The sequence below is a fragment of the Bufo bufo genome, chromosome 2 (assembly GCF_905171765.1).
Source record: "Bufo bufo chromosome 2, aBufBuf1.1, whole genome shotgun sequence".
Lineage (NCBI taxonomy): Eukaryota > Metazoa > Chordata > Amphibia > Anura > Bufonidae > Bufo > Bufo bufo.
The window spans coordinates 541,514,291-541,540,232 of record NC_053390.1 but is presented as its reverse complement, the minus strand read 5'-3'; the positions used below and the strand labels follow the sequence as shown (position 1 = coordinate 541,540,232).

Sequence of the window (25,942 nt, the reverse complement as noted above, 5' to 3'; positions counted from 1 at the left end):
ATCAGGATGTCTTCAGTTCAGTCTTTTTGACTGATCAGGCTTTTCAGAAAAACGTAGCATGTTGTATTTTTACCTCCGGCCAAAAATCCTGAACACTTTGACTGAACGCCGGTTTTTCCCATTGACCAGTAACGCTGGTTCCGGCGCTGTGTTTTCAGTCAAACGGATCCGGCTTTTGCATGTTAAACCCGAAAAATTTGAAAAAAAAGTAAAAAGTCCATAAATGGCGGATCCGTTTTTTCCAATGCATTTTTTCATTGTGATCAAAATCCTGATCAGGATTCAAATGTAATCCGTTTTCACACGTTTTTCCGGATCCGGCGGGCAGTTCCGGTGTCGGAATTGAACGCCGGATTAAAACAACGCTAGTGTGAAAGTAGCCTTACATAAATAAATAAAAAGTATACATATTAGGTATCGCCGCGTCCGTATCGACCGGCTCTATAAAAATATCACATGACCTAACCCCTCAGATGAACACCGAAAAAATTGAAAATAAAAACTGTGCTAAATAAACCATTTTTTGTCACCTTACATCACAAAAAGTGTAATAGCAAGCGATAAAAAAGTCACACGCACCCCAAAATAGTGCCAATAAAACCGGTCATCTCATCCCGCCAAAACCATACCCTACCCAAGGTAATCGCGCAAAAACTGAAAAAATTATGGCTCTCAGACTATGGAAACACTAAAACATGATTTTTTTTGTTTCAAAAAAAGGAGATTTTTGTGAAACTCACCTGTAAAATCTTTTTCTCGTAATTTCCATTGGGGGACACAGACCATGGGTATAGCTTAGAGATATTACTAGGAGGGACACTATGCAAAAAAAGAAGCTCCTCCTCCTCGGGCTATACCCCCAGGCACCTCCAGGAGAACTTCAGTCGTTGCAAAAGCAGTAGGAGAAGGAGAACGGAAACAAAACATTATGGAAACCATCACACAGCACACCCTAAGGCGTAAACCAAAAAAGGGGGCGGGAGCTGTGTCCCCCAATGGAAATTACGAGAAAAAGATTTTACAGGTGAGTTTCACAAAAATCTCCTTTTCTCGTTCATTCCATTGGGGGACACAGACCATGGGACGTCCCAAAGCAGTCCATGGGGTGGGAAAAAAGAACAAATCCAACACCGCCAGGAATAAACGTCCAGTAGTCAAACCGGAACCACAGCCTGCAATACCCTGCGCCCAAGAGCAGCATCAGCCGAGGCCAGAGAGTGTAACTGATAAAACTTTGTGAAAGTATGTAAGGACGACCAAGTGGCCGCCTTACACAACTGGGAAACGGATGCGCGATTGCGTCTAGCCCAGGAAGCACCCACTGCCCTTGTGGAGTGAGCGGTAATCCGCGACGGCGGAACGTGGCCGCGAGCGCGATATGCCGCAGCAATAGCGGAACGGATCCACCGCGCCACGGTGACCTTGGAAGCCGCCAGGCCCTTACGGGACCCTTCAGGAATCACAAAGAGAGAGTCTGAACGCCGGAAGGAAGCGGTAGCCCCCAGGTACACCTTCAGGGCCCTGACGACGTCCAGGGAGTGGAGAGCACATTCCTTGGGGTTCACCGGAGAAGGACAAAAAGAGGGCAGGACAAGATCCTCGTTAAGGTGGAAGGGAGAAACCACCTTGGGCAAAAAAGAAGGCACCGGCCTGAGCACCACCTTATCCTGGTGAAAGACCAGAAAAGGTTCCCGGCAGGAAAGTGCGGCCAGCTCCGAAACTCGCCTGATGGAGGTTATGGCCACCAGAAAAACTACCTTCCAGGTGAGTAAAACCAGAGAGATCTCCCTCAGAGGTTCAAAAGGCGCCGCCTGAAGGGCGCGCAGAACCAAGTTGAGATCCCAGGGGGGCAAGGGAGGCACATACGGAGGAACCGAATGCGCCACCCCCTGCAGGAAGGTTTTTACAGGTCTCAAAAAGGCAATGGACCTCTGAAAAAAGATAGCCAAAGCAGAAACCTGACCCTTTAAAGAACTGAGCGACAGACCCATGTCGAGGCCGGACTGGAGAAAAGACAGCACCACTGGGACAGAGAAACGTAGGGGCGAGTAGCCCGATTTCTCACAAAACACCAGGAAGGCCTTCCAGGTGCGATAATAGATTCGTGAAGAAGCCGGCTTTCGAGCCCTGATCATGGTTCTTACCACCGCATCAGAGAAGCCTCTCTTCCTCAGGATGGCGGTCTCAACAGCCACGCCGTTAAACGCAGCTGCCGTGAATTCTGGTGGAAGAGCGGCCCCTGAGACAAGAGATCCTCTCTGTCGGGCAGAGGCCACGGGACGTCCGCCAACATACGAGCGACGCTGGAGAACCAGGCGCGACGAGGCCAATCCGGAGCGACGAGAATGGTTGGTATCCCCTCCGCCTCGATCTTGCGCAGCACCTTCGGCAACAGAGGAATCGGAGGGAAGACGTAAAGGAGGCTGAACCGCTGCCATGGAAATACCAGCGCGTCCACCCCGTCCGCCCGTGGGTCTCGAGCGCGGGCAAGATACACCGGCACCTTGTGGTTGAGCCGGGAAGCCATCAAATCTACGTCCGGACGGCCCCATCGGTGGCAGATGTCCTCGAACACCTCCGGATGGAGAGACCACTCTCCCGGATCCACCTTGGTGCGACTCAGAAAATCCGCCGTCCAATTGTCGACTCCCGGGATGTACACTGCCGACAATACTGGAACATGAGACTCCGCCCATAAGAGGATCCTCGCTACTTCCCGCATTACTGCCCGACTGCGAGTCCCGCCCTGATGGTTGACATAAGCCACAGCCGTGGCATTGTCCGACTGAACCCGCACCGGGCGAGTCGCCAGGAGAGGAGTCCAATGGGAGAGGGAGTGGAAAATCGCCCTCAATTCCAAAACGTTTATCGGGAGACGGGATTCCTCCGTCGACCAGACACCCTGAACTGTGAGGTTCCGGAGAACACCTCCCCAACCGATGAGGCTGGCGTCGGTGGTGACTATCGTCCAGGAGAACGGAAGGAAGGACTTTCCTGACGATAGGTTCAGGGGAGACTGCCACCAAGGGAGAGACGCTCGAACTTGCCGGGACAGACGAACAGGAGTGTCTAGACCCCGAGGGTTCTTGTTCCAGAGGGCAAGGATCATCTGTTGTAGCGGACGAGTGTGAAATTGGGCGTACGGAATCGCCTCGAAAGAGGAGACCATAAGGCCCAGCACCCGCATGCACTCCCGAATGGTGGGACGTGGAGAGCGTAGAAGGAGCACCATTGCCAGACGAATCTGGGAAGCCTTGGAATCTGGAAGAAACACCCGAGAAATCGAGGTGTCCAAGATCATCCCCAGGAACGAAAGTCTCTGGGAGGGGTGCAGAGAGGACTTGGGGAGATTGATCAGCCATCCGAACCGTTCCAGGGATTGAACCGTGATTCGGATGCTGTCCTCGGCCTGTGGAAGAGACGGAGCTTTTATCAAGATGTCGTCTAGGTATGGTAACAAAGAGATGCCCCTGGTGCGAAGAAGCGCCATGAGAGGCGCCAGAATCTTCGTAAAAACTCGAGGGGCGGTTGCCAACCCAAAAGGTAGGGCGACGAACTGGTAATGACGCCCCCCTATGGCAAAGCGCAGAAAGCGATGGTGGGACTCTGCAATAGGGACGTGCAAGTAGGCGTCTTGAATGTCCACAGACGCGAGAAATTCTCCTGGACTCAGAGAAGCAATAACGGAGCGAAGGGACTCCATGCGAAACTTCCGCACCCGTAGAAACTTGTTGAGAAGTTTTAGATCCAAGATTGGACGCACTGACCCCTCTTTCTTTGGAACAACGAACAGGTTTGAGTAAAAACCTGTCCCTTGCTCTTCTGGGGGAACGGGGGAAATGACACCACGGTCCAGAAGAGAGGAGACCGCAAAAAAGAGGTCCGAGGCCCTGGCTGGATCCCCCGGAACGCGAGAAGGGAAAAAACGTTCCGGCGGGCTGGACGCGAACTCCAACTTGTAGCCGGACGTCACCACTTCCAGAGCCCAGGCGTCCTGAACGTGAGCCCTCCAGACCTGTTGAAAGGAGAGCAGACGGCCCCCCACCACGAGGGGTGGGGGCACCCCTTCATGCGGAGGGTTGCTTGGGAGCAGGAGGACGGGCTGACTGCGCCCGAGGCCGCCAAGAAGGCTGGGGCTTGAAGAAAGGCTTCTTGCGGGAGTCCTGGGACCCCCCTGCCGATGAGGATGACGGCGTCCTGGCAGTGGAGAAGCGACGAAAGGACTGGCCCCGGAAACCTGAAGGCCGAGACCGAAAGGGACGCTTGGTCCTGGGCTGGGGTAGATGAGTGCTCTTGCCCCCTGTTGCGGCAGAAATGAATTCATCTAGTTGAGCCCCAAAGAGCCTGGACCCTTCAAAGGGAAGGTTAGCGAGGGATCGCTTGGATGAGGCATCAGCATCCCACACCTTCAGCCAGACCTCCCTGCGCTGAATGACAGAGAGGGCCGAAATACGGGCAAAGAGGGAGCCGATGTCCATTGAAGCCTCACAGAGATATTTAGACGCTTGAGACATCTGGATGATAAAATCCAGAGTATCTGCAGAGGCGTCCTGCTCTGACAGATCCTGGTGGTGGCGCTGCAACCACGTTGTAAGGGCTCTGGCGACCCAAGCCGACGCAAAGGCCGGTCGCAGGGAAGCGCCCGCCAGCGAGAAGATGGACTTGGAAAGTGAATCCAAACGTCTGTCCACCGCATCCTGCAGAGAGGAACCGTCTAGGACGGGAAGGGCCGTGTTCTTGGCTAACCTGGCCACCGGAGGATCTACCTTAGGGGAAGAAGTCCACTTTTCCACTGTGTCAGCTGGAAAAGGATAAAGCGTATCCATACGCTTGGTGGCCGAAAATTTTTGATTAGGTCGATCCCAAGCTTTTGATAGGACCGCAGTGAATTCCTCGTGAATAGGGAACACGGCGGACTCCTGTTTCTTGGGTGGAAAAAGGGAGAACTCCCGACTAGTGGAGGGAGGAGAATCCCCTTGTATATTAAAAGTGTCACGGACAGCTGCCACCAACTCGGTTACCATGGTGGAAAGCTTAGGCAGGGGTTCCCGCTCCGTGACTTCGTCCGATCCGGACAATTCCCCATCGGATTTGCGCTCCCTGCGAGGGGGAGAGTCAACCGGGCATGCCTCAAGGCGAGGGGGAGAAGCGGAGTCATCCGAGGAGGAATGCTGCCGCTCACGCTGCCTTTTAGAAGTCAGACGCCCTCTGTGAGAGTCGCTGAGAGGGGATGGAGTGGTGGATGCCACTGGAGTAGTAGCCGCCATGCGCTCCATGAAGGACATGGCTGCCTTGGCAACTAAGGCCAGATCAGCTGCCGCATTAGACATGGCGGAGGCCCAGGCGGGTACCGCTGGATCCGCAGGGGCAGAGGGAGGACCGGGCTGAGCAAGAGAAGGAGGCTGATCCTGTCCGGGAGCAGGGCATGAGTCACAGGAACCAGTGACAGAAAAAGGCCTAAGGCATATTTTACATGACTCCAGTGGAGCCTGAGAGGAAGCCTTGGAAGGCTTAGGGGCCCCAGGTTTAGGCATGATGGTATTCCAAAAAAGATTTCCTACCAGGTTGCTGCAATTCCTACCACCCAGGCAACAGCAGAAGTCTCCGGTCACCGAGAACTGAGGAGCTGCACGGCCGCAATCCAGCAGAGTCTCCGGCGTAGGGAGAGACAGAGCTGGACGCCGAGGCTCCGCCCCCTTGGACGCGTCATTGCGGCGCGAAATAAGCGCGCGAAATAAGCGCGCGCGCGCGCGCGCACTTCAAATACACCCCTTCGCCAGAAACGGCGCAGCGGGGGTTAATATCGGGAGGAGCAGGCCGGCGGGAGCTGCAGAGAGCGCAGCGGCCATAAGATAAAATACACTCCTTCAGTGCCAAGATTGCCGCCGGTGCGGCCATAGTCTGAGCTGCAGGCAGGTATCAGTGGAAACACCAGCCCTCCCCAGAAGGGCCCCCTCCCAACGGGAAAAAATGCCCCCAGCCGGTCCTTCTCTAGCTCACCTCAGGTCACAGAGCGCCAGACAGACGACATGAAGGGGTGGGGGGAGGGGGGGGAAAGGAGGGAGATTGAAGCAGGCAATACTTATCTGCACAGCATGCTCCCTCGATGTCCAGACCAGCAGGGATTCACCTCTTCAGACGTCTGACTCCAATCAAGGAGAGCAGTGCTCTGGTGGAGGGTAGGCAGCAGGTGTCCCAGCAGCTGGTGGGATGCCAGAGCTAACATGTCGAGCCTGGATCCACTTTTCTTCTGTGGGGGAATGGGAGGTAGCCAGGAACCTTCAGAAGACCGTGGCAGACCCTCCACAGGGGCCAGGAAAGCGCAATGCTGACCTGCGTCCCCATCTGAAACCAGAAAAAAATAACAAACAGGAGAAGAATAAATGTCAACCTCCTTGAACGGACACTAAGCAAAGACTGAAGTTCTCCTGGAGGTGCCTGGGGGTATAGCCCGAGGAGGAGGAGCTTCTTTTTTTGCATAGTGTCCCTCCTAGTAATATCTCTAAGCTATACCCATGGTCTGTGTCCCCCAATGGAATGAACGAGAAAGAAATCATTGTGTAAAACTTACATAAATAAAAAAAAGTATACATATTAGGTATCGCCGCATCCGTGACAACCTGGTCTATAAAAATATCACATGATCTAACCTGTCAGATGAATGTTGTAAATAACAAAAAATAAAAACGGTGCCAAAACAGCTATTTCTTGTTATCTTGCCTCACAAAAAGTGTAATATAGAGCAACCAAAAATCATATGTACCCTAAACTAGTACCAACAATACTGCCACCCTATCCCGTAGTTTCTGAAATGGGGCCACTTTTTTGGAGTTTCTACTCTAGGGGTGCATCAGGGGGGCTTCAAATGGGACATGGTGAAAATTCATCTCCATTTGCCAATAACTCTTGTGGAACACCTAAAGGGTTAACGACGTTTGTAAAATCTGTTTTGAATACCTTGAGGGGTTTAGTTTCTTAGATGGAGTCACTTTTATGGAGTTTCAACTCTAGGGGTGCATCATGGGGGCTTCAAATGGGACATGGTGTCAAAAAAAACAGTCCAGCAAAATTTGCCTTCCAAAAACCGTACGGCATTCCTTTCCTTCTGCGCCATGCCGTGTGCCCGTACAGTAGTTTACGACCACATATGGGGTGTTTCTGTAAACTACAGAATCAGGGCCATAAATATTGAGTTTGGTTTGGCTGTTAACCCTTGCTTTGTAACTGGAAAAGAATTATTAAAATGGAAAATCTGCCAAAAAAGCGAAATTTTTAAATTGTATCTCTATTTTCCATTAATTCTTGTGGAACACCTAAAGGGTTAACAAAGTTAATAAAATCAGTTTTGAATACCTTGAGGGGTGTAGTTTATAGAATGGGGTCATTTTTGGGTGGTTTCAGTTATGTAAGCCTCGCAAAGTGACTTCAGACCTGAACTGGTCCCTAAAAATTGGGTTTTTGAAAATTTCAGAAATTGAAACTTGGAAATTTGCAATTTTTTTAAATTGTTTGGTAAATTTGGTATTTTTTATAAATAAAAGTGAATTTTTTTTACTTCATTTTACCAGTGTCATGAAGTACAATATATGACGAAAAAACAATCTCAGAATGGCCTGGATAAGTCAAAGCGTTTTAAAGTTATCAGCACTTAAAGTGGCACTGGTCAGATTTGCAAAAAAATGGCCAAGTCCAGAAGGTGAAATAGGGCCGAGTCCTTAAGGGGTTAATTAGGTACCCTTATTAACCCAGACCCACTGCGCCAGCGCAGTGGCTAATTGACTCCCCCCAGCGGGTGAGCGGGCAGTGGGTCCCAGACCTGTTTTGCACCTTGCACCAACTGAGATGCACGAGCACTTTATCAAGATTGAACTTCCAGCACCTACCTCAAATACAAGAAACTTCCTCCTGCCAGAGCCTATCTCCCAGGAATCCCGAGTGCACAGGCGCGAGGACGCACATGCGTGGAAGGCGATATTGCCAAGAACGCCACTCTGGGCTGAGCCCCAACAGAGACACTGTGGGTGTGGCCTAATTAGGTACCCTTATTAACCCGGCTAATTGACCCCCCAGCAGGTGAGCGGGCAGTGGGTCCCAGACCTGTTTTGCACCTTGCACCAACTGAGAAGCACGAGCACTTTATCCAGATTGAACTTCCAGCACCTACCTCAAATACAAGAGACTTCCTCCTGCCAGAGCCTATCTCCCAGGAATCCCGAGGACGCGCATGCGCGGAAGAAGATATTGCAAAGAACACCACTCTGGGCGGAGCCCTGACAGAGACACTGTGGGTGTGGCCTAATTAGGTACCCTTATTAACCCAGCGCGCCAAAGGCAAGCCCGTCCGCGCCCAGACGGATTATTAGACTAACTGACATTGCCGATGCGCCCTTGGCCGTCACCAAGATCCCTCCACTATTGGGAAACGCTCGCCTGGTCTGATCGGAGAACTTGGGTAACACAATTGACATTTTAATGTCTTTGTCTGTTATAATGTACTAATTACTTTTGTAATTACTTTTGTAGTTTTAATTTTAATTATGACCTCTACAGTAATTTTATTCCAAAAACTGATTTTTTAGGATGGTTATCGATATGATGATGTACACACGTAATGAGCTAATTGCTCTGGATGGTGCCACATTGTCACTATTGCCCGCACAAACAACGAGGAAATTGATCACACATCGTACAACGAGTGGAGCTGGGGGTATTTCACTCAGCCGATCTCCCACTGTCCTGTGGAGTACCACAAGGCTCGGCACTATCTCCAGTCTTGTTCAACATCTATCTAAGACCATTGGCCGACATCCTCAGGAGCCACAATCTTCAGTTTCAGGTTTATGCGGATGATACACAACTGTACTTTAGGCTTGCTAAAGGTACAGTTGATCAAGTCGATCTGGCCGGATGTCTCTTGGAGATCGATCACTGGATGAGTGCCAATTATCTAAAGCTTAATGGCACCAAAACTGAATGTATTACATTCAGTGACCAGAAAGTTACATCCTCAGCACCCCAATGGCCATTGTCTTTTGGACCTGTCCCTGAGACAGCCATCCAGGTCAGGGACTTGGGAGTGGTCTTGGACTCCAGATTAACCCTGACTCCTCAGATAAATCAGGTGGTTAGTACCTGCCACTACCAGCTGAAACTTCTGAGGAGGATCTTAAAATACATCGAATCCCCTCTCAGGAAAGCCTTGGTCGGAGCAGCGATCAGCAGTCGGTTGGACTATTGTAATGCCTTGTACATAGGACTCCCTAAGAAGAACTTGCATAGACTTCAACTTGTGCAGAATGCCGCAGCAAGGCTACTAACGGGTGTTGCCCGCCAAGAGCATATTACTCCCTTTCTTAATGCCTTGCACTGGCTCCCCGTCCAACAACGGGTGATGTTCAAGATTGGATGCTTCATGCATCGGGTGTTCCATGGTGTGGGGCCCTTGTACCTGCGACGTAAATTCACCAGGTACGCCCCGTTGAGGACATTGAGGTCTAGTAACTCTGCGAATTTTAACATCCCGCAAGTTAATAAGATCAGACGTGGAGGTAGATCCTTTTCGGCTCAAGGGGCCAGATTTTGGAACCACCTACCTCTGGCCCTGAAAATGATTCCCAATCTTCTCTCATTCAGACGTGCACTGAAAACCCTACTTTTCAAACAGGTGTTTGATCTTCCTATGTAACACTTATTTTTGGTTCATATAATTTTGGGGGTTTTCCTCAATTTTAGTCTATAAATTCACGGTTGGCAATGTCCCTTCTATTTTAAAGATACCTTTTCCTCACGTTTATTAATTTTGTTCTCTTCACATTCTCTATATCTCATCCGAACCTTTTGAACCTTTGAGATCCCCTACCTTTCCTCCCTTTTTCTTGATTCTCCCTTTGATAAGTGCTAGGAAATTGGTCTCTGGAATAGGTGCCTTATCCTCTAGGCCTTTGCGGCCCATGGTAAAGTGTCATGCCTTCTTCTTTTTCCTCCCTTGTTGAATCAGCCAGCTAAGCGCATCGAGGCCCAAAGGGTAAGACTGCGTGTACACAAGACTATACATCATCATCAACCCTTTGAAGGCACAACCTAGTTTGGCACTGAAAGAGGTTCTTTACTTTCTTACTGATGATCTACCCTCTGGATAGGTCATCGGCATGTGAACAGATGGGGTCCAACATCTGGGACCCCCGCCAACCAGCTGTTTGAGAAGGCAGAGGCAGACGCCACAGCCTTCTCGCTGCTTCCCACAGGCCAGTGACATCAGTGAACAGGGCTGAGCTGCACCGAGGCGATGTGACATAGTTGTGACGTAGGAAATCAGTGAGAAGGCCACTGCACTACTGCGAGTGCCGTTGCCTTCTCAAACAGCAGATCGCTGGGGGTCCTGGGGGTCGGACCCCTGCCACTCCGATGCTGGTGACCTATCCAAAAGATAGATCATCAGTAAGAAAAAGGTAAAGAACCCCTTTAAGGCTCAGTCATTATTTTTTTCGCTTTCTGATCTCTGCATTTTAAAAGCCGTAACATTTTTCGCTGGGAATGTTGAATTTTTTTAAGGACACCATTTTAGGGTACATGAGGTACAACTTTTAAAAACATTTTTGAGGTGACCATGAAAACAAAAAACAAAGCAATTCCACCATTGTTTTTAGGGTTTCCTTTTTATGGTGTTCACTGCACTGTAATGACATTTTACCTTTCTTCTGTGAGTCAGTATGATTATGGAGATGCCAAATGTAGATGGTATTTGTTATGTTTTACTATTTTTAAAAATATTTTTATAGATTTTATTAATAACATTTTGGGATTGATACCAGTTTTGATCATTTTTTATTAAATTTGGCACTGGGGATTTTTTTAATTTATGACATTCACTGTGCAGGTTAAATAATGGATATTTTAATAGACTTTGTTGTTGCAAACATGCAAACATGGCAATACCAATTATGTTCATCTTATATACAGGGTATTGCAAAAGTCTGGACACACCATTTTAAAGGTGTAATTTTTAGAACATGGACATCCAATGTGTGAAAGTATAAATTTGGAGGGAGACTGCATTATCTGGGGGATTAAATATTTTGGATGGCATTGAATTCAGCTCAGGTTTTTCCAATGGGAAGGGGGTCATGTAATATATTTGTCTTGGCTACAATTTAGTCAGTATTTACCTATCTTTACCTGTTTAGGATTTAGGAGAGGTGGAAGTTTCCTAAAATGGTTTACATGACGCGTTCGATGTGTCAACCATTCTGCCAGATGCACATGGTTTAACGTTTAGTCCAGTCTTCATGAACACGCTGTAGAACCGCAACAGGTACTTCTTCACAGTACTGTAGGATTCATCATTTCAGGTGAGCCATATTAGCTCACCTGAAATGGTTCAATATGGCTCACCTAAAATGGTGAATGGAGCTATATTCAATACAGCACATTTTAAAATGCAGCCTCCCCTCCCAATTAATACTTTAACACACTGGAAGTCATTTTCTACAAATTACACCAGTTAAAAGGGTGTGTCCTGACTTTTTCCTCATCCTGTATAGAACCAGTCAACTCCTTTTCATTCCATGTTTTGTTTTTTAATTTTCTACATTTTAGATTCATATTGAAGACATGAAAACTACGAAGGAAGCTATATGGAATTAAAGGGGTTGTCCGGGTTCAGAGCTGAACCCGGACAACCCTTATTTTCACCGGCTATATACACGGCTGGGCGGAAACTGAATGCCAGAATTTAAAACGCCGATGTGAACATAGCTTTAGCCGTCCTGGATAGGATGTATTCTGAACAATAGTTAAATCAGTCCAGTTCCTGGGCAGAAGAGGATGCAGCCATGGACTGCTAAGGAAGCGGTTACATAAGTAAACCATGTGACTGCCACCATTTTGATTCCCATTGACAGGGTGGCTGTGGCACAGCGCTGTTTACACAGCTGTGGATGGCCAGACAGGGACTTTTAGACAGCAGCTCTGGTGACCTAAAAGCTTTCTGTGAGTTTGTTATACCACAGCATACACTGTATGGCTGTTAAAGCGTTTCGGTCACCTGAAAAATGGGTATTAAGCTGGCTGACATTAGTGATGTGCTAGTGTCAGCTGAACATAACTATATTAGTGCCATCTCACTGCCTGCTGCCGTTATTGAGAAAAACAAACTTTTATAATATGCTAATTAGCCTCTAGGACCATGGGGGAACGTTGCCCCTGCTCCTAGAGGCTCCATTCTCCCACCTCTGGCCACGCCCTACTACACTAGATTGACAGGGGCAGGCATCGTTGGTCTCCTACCTGTCTGCAGTGTAAATCTCGCACCGTTCAGTATTCGGCGCAGGTGCAGTGAGGAAGCTGGCAGCCGGCGAGCGCCCTTCACTCGCTGCGCCTGCGCCTGAACGGCGCGTGACTTACACTGCAGACAGGTAGGAGACCAACGATGCCTGCCCCTGTCAATCTAGTGTAGCAGGGCGTGGCCAAAGGTGGGAGAACGGAGCCCCTAGGAGCAGGTACAACCCCCCCCCCCCCTGCTCCTAGAGGCTAATTAGCATATAATAAAAGTTAGTTTTTCTCAATAACGGCGGCAGGCAGTGAGATGGCACTAATATAGTCATGTTCAGCTGACATTAGCACATCGCTAATGTCAGCCAGCTTAATACCCATTTTTCAGGTGACAGAAACCCGTTAAGGGCATAACACATCCACTTTTACTGTATGTACAATGGATTTCACAAGTACAGTATTTTTTTATAAAAAATAAATAAAACTGCTAGTTTCGGTCTCACTGGAACATGTTTTACTTACTTCCAAGTAAATTTCACATCAGATGTTTGAAATCCATAATCTTCATGATCATGTATATATTCCGAATGAATTGCCGCGTTCCACATAATCTGGAGAAAATAGAACAATGTTACTATCGAGAAAAGAAAAATGAAGCAATAAGGAGCAACACAGACTATATGTACCTAGCAAATCACCTAAAGCATAGTACAGTGAGCACTGCATAGAAGATGGCCTGCTGATCGCCATGTGACACAATCCAGAAGGCCATATATTTCCCCTACAACAACCGACATTGTAATACATGAAGGAGCTGGATCCCCAGAGCAATAGCCGCTCTTTGTTACGGCCTTCTGCTCGAAGAAGGGGACAAGGGGGTTGGAAGAAAAAGCTGCCAGGAAAACAAGTGTTTGGCAGAGAGCTATCTAAGGTATGTGCTATGCCAGCTAGGCATGGATAGCACACTGACCCATATTCATAAATCTGCCCAATACAAGAATCTCACCACAGGTCCATTCTTGGAGATGAGTGAGAAAATACAGAATGTACACCAATGCTAGCCGTTTTTCACATATTTGTTTTTTTGTGGAACGAAAATCAGATACAGCCTACTTTTTTTTAACTTTGTGTGGTCCGGTCAGTTCCGAACGGCTAGGGCAGCGCTAAAGCCCGCCCATCAGAGCCGCTGACGTCACTGAACACACTGCCAGGCGGAAGCCTCTGCCCGGCAGTATGTTATTGTAAACAGAAGAGCCTTTGCCCTGCGCGATTTAGCGCAGGGGAAAAGAGAGCATCGGAGCATGAACTGCCCGATGCCCAAGTCAGGCGGGGCTGTCTGGGTGAAAAAGGAGATTTTTGTATAACTTACCAGTAAAATCTCTTTCTCGCTCTTCATTGGGGGACACAGAAACCGTGGGTATAGCTATGTCCTCTAGGAGGCGTTGACACTAGTAAAAGCTGTTAGCTCCTCCCCTGGCAGCTATACCCCCTCCAGCCTGGAGAGAAGCAGTAGGAGAAGCAAGTAAACCAACGAAAAAACATGGAACACCAACCATGCCAAAAGACCCAACAGGGTTCTAACCAGCAACTGCCACACTGTGGCCGAACAACAATACTGGGTGGGTGCTGTGTCCCCCAATGAAGAGCGAGAAAGAGATTTTACTGGTAAGTTATACAAAAATCTCCTTTTCTTGCCCATATTCATTGGTGGACACAGAAACCATGGGACGTTCAAGAGCAGTCCACGGGGAGGGAAAAACCACAGACCCATGGAAGCAAGCATCCCTGCTGGTAGCTAAGAAACTGCCGCCTGCAAGACCTTGCGGGCTAAGTAGCGGCCGCCGATGCATAAGAATGCACCTGGAAAAACGTTGTGAATGTGTGTAAGGAGGACCGGTAGCCGCGTTACACAACTGTGCAGCCGAGACGCGATGCCTCAGAGCCCAAGAAGCGTCCACCGCTCAGTGGAGCGAGCCGTGACACCTAAGGGCGGAACCCCGCACCGGTGCGGGAAAGGTACAGCATTTGCAGACCGAATCCATTGTGCAATTGCCACCTTGGAGGCCGCCATTCCTTTTCGTGGAACCTCCGGATGACAAAAAAGGGGTTCCGTACACCGGAAGGGACTGGAGGCTGCCAATAATGACATAACTCCCTGCCCTAGGGAGTGAAGGAGAGGGACAGTGAAGGAAGGACAATTTCTACATTGATGTGGAAGACAGAGACCACCTTCGGGAGAAAAAAGGAATGGGCCAGAGAAACGCCTTATCCTTGTGAAGACCCAGGAAAGGTTCTCTGCAAGAGAGCGCCACGAACTCGGACACCCGTCTGATGGATGTGAGAGCCACAAGAAAAAAACTACCTTCTAGGACAGGAGCTGGAGAGATATCTCCCCAAGGGCTCAAAGGGAGAAGACTGGAACGCTGAGAGAACTACATTCAGATCCCAAGGCGGTAAAGGACGGTACGGAGGAATCATATGTGCCACTCCTTGAAGGAAGGTTACCATGGGCACCAGGGGAAGCCACGCCGTCATTCAAGACCCTAACTGCCGATGTAAGACTCGAACCTAAAAGAAGGTCGTCCCTAAGTGGCAGTGACAAGGGACATCTCCAGAAGGAGAACGAGATCGGCGTACCACGCGCGACGGGGCCAATCCGGAGCGACTAGGATTTATCGGAATTCCCTCTATCTGATCCTCCGTAGAACCCTGGGTAGGAGAGAAGAAACACGTAAGGAGGTAGAACTCCCGCCAAGGAGATGTCAGGGCATCCATGTCGTATGTTTTCAGAACTCCAGCTCGGGAGAGAAGGTGGGGAGCTTTTGTGTGGATACCGTTAGTACACCCAGACCAATGGAAGGAGTCCCCATAGAAAGGAGGGATGTGGAGGGCGCCACAGCCCACCAGTCGGAACCGGAGCGTGCCTGGAATGGAAGGCCACCAAAAGAATACCCCGTGTAGATGCAGATGCGGGAAGGTAGTAACATAGGAACTACCAAGGCATGCAGGGGGTCTATGAATCATAATCCAGAGGAGGAAAGGGACAGGGGAAGAATAGGCTAGGTCCAAGCCCATTTCCCGTCTGAGACTGGCTCTATACAGAAGTAGCCAAGGATTTCAGATGCAAAAGAGTCCATCAACTGACGAAAAACTGAACAGACAGAACCCAAGTATGTAGTGGTACGCAATACCGCTCCCACAGTAGTAGCCAGCGCTCGCCCAGTCAGCGCAAAAAACAGAGGGAGGCCTGAGACTATCCGTAGAAGCCACGTACCATAATGCCCCAGTTGAAGTAGAGCGAGAAGGAGGAGTGGTGGATAGAGAATACAGTCAGTGAGCACTTGACTCGCTCGAACGTACACACCATATATATGCAATGGTGTACGCACTACTACTGATGCGGACAATATCATGACCGACTGGAACAATGAAGACCCATGGAGATGGGAGTCTCTAGGACACAAGTGATGCTAGTAAACCCCCTGAAGACAGAGGAGTTATAATCATGGCCAAAACCAGCCACAAAGAACACAATGAGAATAGCCATCGTATCCACTGGCGGCCTCATATAGCACTAGAGTAAAAGTACCGGGCACCGACGAGTACCGACTGTTGAATTGCCATATCTGAAGATATTCAGTTATTCACCCGCTAATGGATCACTTGCGAAAGGGGGTAAGGCAGGCAGGAAGCACAGTGATGTGCAACACTCCGCCTATGGGAGGATAGTGCGACAGTCGGACCGTATCCAATGGTGGTGCAATTACCCTACCTATGTAAGGTGGAATGCGTACGGGGTACTGAAGCCAGTGGTAAGAAAAATACCCCACCTAAGAAGGGGAGTTAATGCCCACGGCAAGAACTAGTGCATATGGCAAGTCCTGTACCCTTTGAGAGTGCAATTAGCACCTAAATAAGGGGGTAATGCACACAGCACACGTTGTAACCAGTGATAATGTCATTCCGCCACCTGTGGAAGGAGCTAATAAAATAAGGCAGGTACTGAACCCAGTGGAGAAGCAAGTCCGCCACTTACAGAAGGGGGAATGTATACGTCCGGCACTGAAATCAGTGTTACTTCACTTAGTCCACCTATGACAGGGAACAATGTATAAGGTCAGTACTGTATCCCAAAGTAGTGCAATTACTCCGCCTACGTCAAGTGCTGCTGGCCACCGTAGACGCAATCTTAGGAGATTGCTTCGGATTCATGCCAGTGTCTGAATCAGTGATTCTCCTCCCCCCCTCCCTCGGGCGGACCAGCTCCTGTGAGAGAGGGTGCGCCAGAGCGTGACCCGGGGAGGAAGGGAGGGGGTGTGGAGATATTCGAGGAGAAGATGACCTGCTGTGGTCCGCTAGCACGCAGGTCTGCCCCTCAGAACCTCGCCCCTGGCAGATGCGGACTGCGCAGGTGGGGGCTTAGCAACCAAACACCCCAGGGAGTGGAATGGGAACAGAGGTCCTGTATAAAATTGCGCCGGCTGAGAATCAACAACCAAACGACCCAGGAGGGTGGATTGGGAACAGGGGTCCTGTATAAAATTGCGCCAGCGGAGAATCATCAACCAAACGACCCGGGAGGGTGGATTGGGAAGTTCCAGATGTCTCCCACTAGAATTGCGCAGGTGGGGAATTATCAACCAAACGATCCAGGAGGGTGGACTGGGAATGTCAGAGGTCCCTTATTGAATACGCTGGTGGAGAATTATCAACCAAACGACCCTGGAGGGTGGATTGGGAATTCCAGAGGTTCTCCACTATATGGCGCAGGTGGAGAATTATCAACCAAACGGCCCTGGAGGACGGATTGGGAACCTGCGGAGATCCTTCACTGAATTGCGCAGGTGGAGAACTATCAACCCAACGACCCGGAGGGTGGGTTTGGAATACTTCAGCTGTCCTCCACGTGATTTACGAAGGTGGAGAATTATCAACCATACGACCCCGGAGGGTGGATTGGGAATTCCAGAGGTTCTCCGCTGTACTGAACAGGTGAAGAATTATCAACCAAACAGCACCGGAGGACAGATTGGGATCCTGCAGTGGTCCGTCACTGGATTGCGCAGGTGGAGAATCATCAACCAAACGGCCCCGGAAGACAGATTGGGATCCTGCAGTGGTCCGTCACTGGATTGCGCAGGTGGAGAATCATCAACCAAACGGCCCCGGAGGACGGATTGGGATCCTGCAGTGGTCCGTCACTGGATTGCGCAGGTGGAGAATCATCAACCAAACGGTCTCGGATAATGGATTGGGGTCCTGCAGTGGTCCGTCACTGGACTGCGCAGGTGGAGAATCATCAACCAGAACGGCCCCGGAGGGCAATTGGGAACTATGCGAGGTCCCCCTTTACCCGAGATAGGGCGCAGGCCCAGTGTGGGACCACACAGACCGGGTGGCCCTGCGGCTGAGGAGGGGGACCCGTATGGACTCACATTTCCATTATTATTATTATTAAAAACTAGGAAGACTGCCTCAATGACAAGAGGCAGGAAGGGGTTAAATCCTCCACTCATGTACAGTGACCAAGGGGAAGAACCCCAGATAGGTGCCGGCCCAAGAATGGTAGGTGGTCATGAAGGGTTAAGGCAGTCTCAGACCGGCTCAGCAGGTGACTGGGGTCGAAGGCTGCGGCCCAAGCAAGCCGCTGCATGGCTTTCCAGAGCGTTCACCCCGCTTGATAGAGCGGGTCGGGCAGAGAAAGGAGCGGGTGATTAAGTAACTGCACTGTATTACTGTATCAATTCTTGAAGACCCAGGACCGGCCGAATGGCTGGCCAGGAAGGGTTAAAAACGCAGAGAGCAGGGGCGGTGCTCAGCTGGCTCTGGGGAGGGGAACAGCTAGTCGGGAGAATTTCGCGCCAGCTCCCCCCTCCCCCAGGAACAGTTGCGGTCTAGTCTGCCGCAAAAACTGGGGCCCAGTTAACACCTGGCCGCCAGGAGCACTGCCGGACAGCCCGGGGGAAAAGCGCCAACACCTAGAGTGCCCCCCCCCAAGAAAAAAGGGGGGGGGGGTGCCCCCGGGAGGGAACAGACACAGCCGGTGCTACGGGGGGATGCAGCAGGTGGTTGAGTCCCCCCATGAGGTAAGATCCTGCAGCGGTCCGTCACTACCCGGAGGGTGGATGAAGTATGCGGCGCACGAGGCGTCCGCGATTGTTTTCCCTTCATTAACTCTGTCGGAGGGGCGCCTTGGCGCCCGCTCCCGACAGGGTTGGAATATGGAGCTGGGGCGCGGTAGCGGGAGCCATGCGCTCCTTTCCGTCCTGCTGATGTATACACTGTCACCCCGCAGCGTCATCTCGCCCAATTCCGCCTCCATATTAACCATATTAACCCCCTATTAGCCGTCTACCGGCCTAGGGGGGAGTGAGAGGGACTGTTATAGGGGTCTTGAGAGATAATAAGGGCCCCTGGCAGCTTGTGCCTGCTGTGTCCCCCTAGTTAACCCTGAGGGCAGGAGAAAACTATGCCGAGAGGGAGAAGCACCAGGGGAGAACCATGCCAAGAGGAAGGGAGGGAGGGGGAAGGGGTTAATACTTACCTAGTCCTGTGTACTCACCCCATCTTCTGTCCAACCGCCATCTTCACCCTTCCTCTGGTCCAGCAGGGTCACCCCTTCAGCTACTGGCACCGTAGTGGCAGGACGCTGGAAAAGGGGGGCTTGGATGGGTGACCCCTTGGCTGGCGGGATCCAGGGGAGCGAGGCTGCCCTGGTCCACCTTGTCTTCTGTGGGGGAGGCAGCAGTGCGGGTGACCGGCACTGGCGCAACTCGACCCCAGGAGAACAGGGAGGCGAGGTGTCCACTGTTTTCCCATCTGAAAAAGAAGGAAAAAAATAAAAATAAACAAAAAATAAAAAATCTTCAGGAGATCCCTTGCCTCCTATTGACACTAGAAAAAACTGAAGCTCTCTCTCCAGGCTGGAGGGGGTATAGCTGCCGGGGGAGGAGCTAACAGCTTTTACTAGTGTCAACGCCTCCTAGAGGACATAGCTATACCCACAGTTCCTGTGTCCCCCAATGAATATGGGCGAGAAATAGAGGTTTGTCCGGGTTCAGCTCTGAACCCAGACAACCCCTTTAATATAGAAAACTGCATAAATAATGAATACAGTATAGGGATCGACCGATTATCGGTTTGGCCGATATTATCGGCCGATATTGAGGATTTTGAACGTTATCGGTATCGGCATCTATTTTGCCGATATACCGATAACGTATTGGGAACACAGAACGCGCTGCTCTCAGCGCGTTCTGTGTTCCCTCCGCAGCACAGGGGAGAAGGAAGCAGTGTCTCCTCCCCCTGTGATGCTGCTGCCGCTGCCTCCAATGACAGGACGGAAGACAAGAGGAGGGGAGGGGCTGTGGCCGCTGCGCCACCAATGAAGATGAGTCTTTCATTAATTCAAATACAGGAGGCGGGAGCTGGCTGCAGAATCACATAGCCGGCTCCCGACCTCTATGAACGGCAGCTGCGGTCCGCGGTAGTTAACCTCTTAGGTGCCGCGGATCGCAGCTACCGTTCATAGAGGTCGGGAGCCGGCTATGTGATTCTGCAGCCAGCTCCCGCCTCCTGTATGTGAAAGAGAGGTATCTTCATTGGTGGCGCAGTGCGCCCCCCCCCCCTCAAGCCCCCTAGTATTAATCATTGGTGGCGCAGTGCGCCCCCCCCAAGCCCCCCAGCATTAAAGGGAATCTGTCACTAGCAATGTTTAAAATTTTTTTTTTCATGGATCCATGTTTAATAAAGTACCTTTTTTCCATCTGTGTTCTTCTTTTCCATGTCAGTCTTGTCCTTTCTTCTAAAAATCGATTCTTAGGATATGCAAATGACGCTGTAAGGAGCCCAGAGGGGCGTTTTTCTTTCTCCACGGTGCCCAGGAACGCCCCTCTGAAGTGCCGTGCCCGCCTAAATATGAAAACTACTAACGCCTCCATGTTTAGCTGAATCGCCTCCCAGAGGCGCGGCTAAGTCCTCAACATTCACCCCCCCCTCCTCCTCCTCAGCGCCGCGCTCTGCGAACACCCGATCCTCCTCTCGTCGGCGTCCCAAAACCCGCGCAGGCGCAGTGCCGGCGATTGCCTGCGCTCTGATAATACGGCTGAGGGCAACAGCTTCAACATCGTCACTGGGCTCGGCGCATGCCCAGTGACGATGTTGAAGCTGTTGCCCTCAGCCGTATTATCAGAGCGCAGGCAATCGCCGGCACTGCGCCTGCGCGGGATTTGGGACGCCGACGAGAGGAGGATCGGGTGTTCGCAGAGCGCGGCGCTGAGGAGGGGGAGGGAGGAGGAGGAGGGAGGAGGAGGAGGGGGGGGTGAATGTTGAGGACTTAGCCGCGCCTCTGGGAGGCGATTCAGCTAAACATGGAGGCGTTAGTAGTTTTCATATTTAGGCGGGCACGGCACTTCAGAGGGGCGTTCCTGGGCACCGTGGAGAAAGAAAAACGCCCCTCTGGGCTCCTTACAGCGTCATTTGCATATCCTAAGAATCGATTTTTAAAAGAAAGGACAAGACTGACATGGAAAAGAAGAACACAGATGGAAAAAAGGTACTTTATTAAACATGGATCCATGAAAAAAAAATGTTTAAACATTGCTAGTGACAGATTCCCTTTAATCATTGGTGGCGCAGTGCGCCCCCCACCCCAATAGTAAAAACATTGGTGGCGCAGTGCGCCCCCCCCTCAAGCTCCCTAGTATTAGTCATTGGTGGCGCAGTGCGCCCCCCACCCCCATCCCAATAGTAAAAACATTGGTGGCGCAGTGCGCCCCCCCCCCAGTTCTAATCATTGGTGGCAGTGGCCACAGGATCCCCTCTCCCCTGCTCCTCCGATCGGAGCCCCAGCAGTGTAAGCCTGGGGCTCCGATCGGTTACCATGGCAGCCAGGACGCTATTGAAGCCCTGGCTGCCATAGTCAGCTCCATGCTGCTGTGTGCACAGAGCACAGGGCAGCAGGGAGAGTGCGAGATCCTATTCACTCTGATAGAGATCTATCAGGGTGAATGGGACAAGGGTTCTAGTCCCTAAGGGGGCTAAAAGTTAGTAAAAAAAAAAAAAAAAAACACAAAAATATTAAGTATAAATGAAAAAGATTTACAAAAAAAATAAAATAATAATACACGTTAACAATAAACATTAATTTTCAGCAGATTTGTGTAGGAAAATTTTTTCTTTCCTCAAAAATAAAAATACCCAGAATATCGGTATAAATTATCGGCTATCGGCCTGAAAGTTGACAAATTATCGGTATCGGTATCGGCCCTAAAAAATCAATATCGGTCGATCCCTAAAATTACAGTATAATACTAAAATGATTTTTGGGCTATTTAGAACAGCTTAAAAGAAAATTGTACAAAAGTTTAGTCCCTCTTTAAACAAAGGAATGAAGTATGAAGCTAGCTTGTATGGTGTTAGCATAGCCCTCATTACTCCATAGGTTACATGGCGGCACAATGAGAATTAGTGTAAAGCTACATTTAGGTTACTCACCTTTTTCGGGACGCATCCAACATTGACCTGGAAGAGATTAGAGTAAAAGATACATAAGAGGAGGTTGTACTTGGATCCGCAGACACTACAGTATCAGGGAAGGTATCCCTCATGGGACACTAGACTAACAATATCTTGCCGGTATCTGAGCCGAGGGCTACATGGCGACTTGTAGTAAGATCGTAACGCCGCACTTCTGAAATTGCAACTAATGGTATTGAAGGTTTTAGGACCTTGTCTTGTTGAATTTCTGAGTGACCACATTCAGACCTTTACAACATTGAGCCGTAAAGGGGTTGTCCAGCTGTCAAACACTTTTGGGCAGCCCCCTCTCCCCAGACTTATCTGCTCCATCAGTTCACCGCAGTCTGATCCCCGTTGGTCAACTTCCAGAAAGAGCTGGGGTCACGTGTGCTGCTGCAGCAACTGGGTCACATGCCATTTGGAGGATACGTCACCTCTGCTGCCAGTCTTTGGCTGCAGTGGCACACGTGACCCTAATCCATTCCAGAAGTTGACAAGCAGGACCGAAGGAGCTGGAACCAAGCGTCGGGAGCAGCTAAGTAGTGCTTCCCTCCACAGGTCCGGCGACGAGGAGTGGCTGCCCAAAGGTGTTTGAGGGTCGGCTACTAAATAACTGCAAGGAAACCATCTACATGGAGATCATAGCAAAACCCAACATGAGCTTTAGTAGAGGGCATATAAAGTAGAGGGCGAGGCAAGTGAAACCATAGGAATATTAGACTATGTAATGGAGCCCTACCGCTGCCCCTGTTTATTGGCCAACGTAATGACAGATTGTCTCCGGGCATAGGACGTCACTGTGAAGTGGGGTCTACTATGGAGTCTATGGGTCCGCGAAAATCACGGCCACACCCGGATAGCATCCGCTCTTCACAGACCACTGGTAGGAGATACTCTGGAAATTAATTTTCAGTTGAGCTGTGTCGGTGGAATACGGATGACACACAGAGGGCAAAAGACAGACAAAGAAATGTGAACGAGGCCTAAGAAACACACATCGCACTTTAGGATATCACGAGCCGGACCTTCATTTCTCAATTTCCTAATCCTTATGTAATAGTCAAGACAGGTTTACTGTGGAAACAGTCAACATGGAAACTGCAAGAGTTTAACTAGTTAGTCACTGTCTGTGGCACCGCCTTTACACTGCATCACTCCTTGCTTGTCACCTATACACTGCATATTATCTACCAATGGTTTCTGATGGATGTCTGAAGGACAAGTACATTCATTGGAAGTTAATCCAGAACACTGGCACCCCGCCGGCTCACTGTCACTGGAGACTTGGCTTATATAGATCACATTACCACCGTCTGAGTGTATAGTCAGGAAGCACAGTACAGTGAGGAAGCTCCAGTGTGTAGAGAGGAGGCTCCAGTGTAGTGAGGAGGCTGCAGTGTACAGTGAGGAGGCTGCAGTGTGTAGAGAGGAGGCTGCAGTGTACATGGGGCAGTGTACAGTGAGGAGGCTGCAGTTTGTAGAGAGGAGGCTGCAGAGTACATGGGGCAGTGTACAGTGAGGAGGCTGCAGTTTGTAGAGAGGAGGCTGCAGAGTACATGGGGCAGTGTACAGTGAGGAGGCTGCAGAGTACATGGGGCAGTGTACAGTGAGGAGGCTGCAGAGTACATGGGGCAGTGTACAGTGAGGAGGCTGCAGTGTGTAGAGAGGAGGCTGCAGTGTACATGGGGCAGTGTACAGTGAGGAGGCTGCAGTGTGTAGAGAGGAGGCCGCATTGTACATTGAGGAAGGAAGCTGCAGTGTGCAGTGAGGAGGCAGCAGTGTAGAGAGCAGGCTCCAGTGTACATGGGGCAGTGTATAGTGAGAAGGCTGTAGTGTGCAGTGCGAAGGCTGCAGTGAGGAGGCTGCAGTGTACATGGGGCAGTGTATAGTGAGAAGGCTGCAGTGTACAGTTAGGAGGCTGCAGTGTACATGGGGCAGTGTATAGTGAGAAGGCTGTAGTGTGCAGTGTGAAGGCTGCAGTGTACAGTGAGGAGGCCGCAGTGTGTAAAGAGGAGGCCGCAGTGTGTAAAGAGGAGGCCGCAGTGTGTAAAGAGGAGGCTGCAGTGTGTAAAGAGGAGACCGCAGTGTGTAAAGAGGAGGCTGCAGTGTGTAAAGAGGAGACCGCAGTGTGTAAAGAGGAGGCTGCAGTGTGTAAAGAGGAGGCTGCAGTGTGTAAAGAGGAGGCTGCAGTGTGTAAAGAGGAGACCGCAGTGTGTAAAGAGGAGGCTGCAGTGTGCAGTGAGGAGACCGCAGTGTGTAAAGAGGAGGCTGCAGTGTGTAGAGAGGAGGCTGCAGTGTGTAGAGAGGAGGCTGCAGTGTGTAGAGAGGAGGCTGCAGTGTACAGTGAGGAGACCGCAGTGTACAGAGAGGAGGCCGCAGTGTGTAGAGAGGAGGCTGCAGTGTGTAAAGAGGAGGCTGCAGTGTGTAGAGAGGAGGCTGCAGTGTACAGTGAGGAGACCGCAGTGTACAGAGAGGAGGCCGCAGTGTGTAGAGAGGAGGCTGCAGTGTGTAAAGAGGAGGCTGCAGTGTGCAGTGAGGAGACCGCAGTGTGTAAAGAGGAGGCTGCAGTGTGTAAAGAGGAGGCTGCAGTGTACAGAGAGGAGGCCGCAGTGTGTAGAGAGGAGGCTGCAGTGTGTAAAGAGGAGGCTGCAGTGTACAGAGAGGAGGCCGCAGTGTGTAGAGAGGAGGCTGCAGTGAGGGGGTTGCAGTGTGTAAAGAGGAGGCTGCAGTGTGTAGAGAGGAGGCCGCAGGGTGTAGAGAGGAGGCTGCAGTGAGGAGGTTGCAGTGCAGATACTCACACAGGTTCCTCCCAGCTTGTTGCTCTCCACCACGGCTGCCCTGGCTCCCAGCTCTGCCGCCCTGCGGGCACTGCCCAGCCCCCCGGACCCTCCGCCGATAACCAGATAGTCGAACGAGCAGTGTGGCCGCCGGTGAGTCCCGCCCTCGGGAGTGTTGTGGGGCCCGGACATGGTGAAGCTGGCACGGCTCAGCCTGGGTACAGGGGGGCTGCGGGTGTGCGGTGACAGGACAGGACACAGATTGGTTTGTAATGGCGGGACAGGCTGGCTGCTCCCCCGGTACCGTGCGCACAGCACGAGCGATGTCCTCAGCACTCTGCTCCGGTGTATGAATGCCATAACGCGGAAGTCCATGTGCACAAGTACTGGGAGGAGGCCGGGCACTGCCTAGTCACCGCCAGGGGGTGCCCGCTCCGGTACTTACACCGGGCATGTGGGCATCTATCTATTATATAACTAGAATCTATAAAGAACTCCATGGCACTTCAAACAGAGGGTGTGTTTATTCACCAGATAGCAGTGACCCATATGATATATACACCCCCTTACCAATCAAGAGACATCATTCATCCATAAATCTATTCAAATACATAATTACAATATAGAAAATGACCAGACAAGTCCCCCTGTGTATACAAATTGCTATGTACATCATTTCCATATAATTATATAAGTATTGCCATATACCCTAATTGATGGCAGATTAAACATATGGATTACCTGATTACAACAATCCCCAGGTGTATGATTAATAACTTACATAAAATTACAGGCCAGTGCTTTTTCCCTACCCTAACAGCTGGTGAGGCTCCCAGCGCATGCGCAGTGTCGGCCGATGTCCAGCTGAGAACATCCATCCAATCACCGCGCCTGCGCACTGGCCCGTAATTTTTCCCTACCCTAACCGCTGGTGAGGCTCCCGGCGCATGCGCAGTGTCAGCCGGTGTCCAGCTAACTCTGCTATGAAATTTCCCTACCCCGTCGTTTGTGCGCCTGCGCGGCACACCTCACGTCATGTCCGGTGCGGCCGGAAGTGATGAGGGTAGGGAAATCTAACGGAACCCCGCTGTTCTGCCAGATCTCTATACCTTGCGAAAAGTCTATAGCGGAAGTGACGCGGCCGCACAGGAATCAGCTGGAGGAGGGTGTGCCTCCCTACCCCTGAGTGCGCACGCGCGCACAAATCATCAGTTGCAGTTCATCCTGATTTGATCTGATGACTTGTGCACGCGTGCGCACTCAGGGGTAGGGAGATCTGATGCAACATTTTGCGCTGCAAAATCTCTATACCCCTAAGTGCGCACGCGCGGTGCACGAAGTACTGCTATCGCGGCGCTGCAACACCCCCCCCCCCC

General features: G+C 50.7%; 1 protein-coding gene across 1 annotated transcript in view; it reads right to left on the bottom strand.

Moving 5' to 3' along the window:
- The window catches only part of GSR (glutathione-disulfide reductase), a 52,181-nt gene extending 27,259 nt beyond the window's left edge, over positions 1-24,922 (bottom strand). Inside the window, exons 1-3 of the mRNA XM_040418035.1 lie at positions 24,588-24,922; positions 21,766-21,792; positions 12,793-12,881 (exon numbers count right to left, since the gene is read on the bottom strand). Of these exons, the coding sequence (XP_040273969.1) occupies positions 12,793-12,881; positions 21,766-21,792; positions 24,588-24,758 (287 nt within the window). The 5' untranslated portion in view covers positions 24,759-24,922. The remainder of the gene's footprint in view (positions 1-12,792; positions 12,882-21,765; positions 21,793-24,587) is intronic.
- Positions 24,923-25,942: the final 1,020 nt, after the last annotated feature.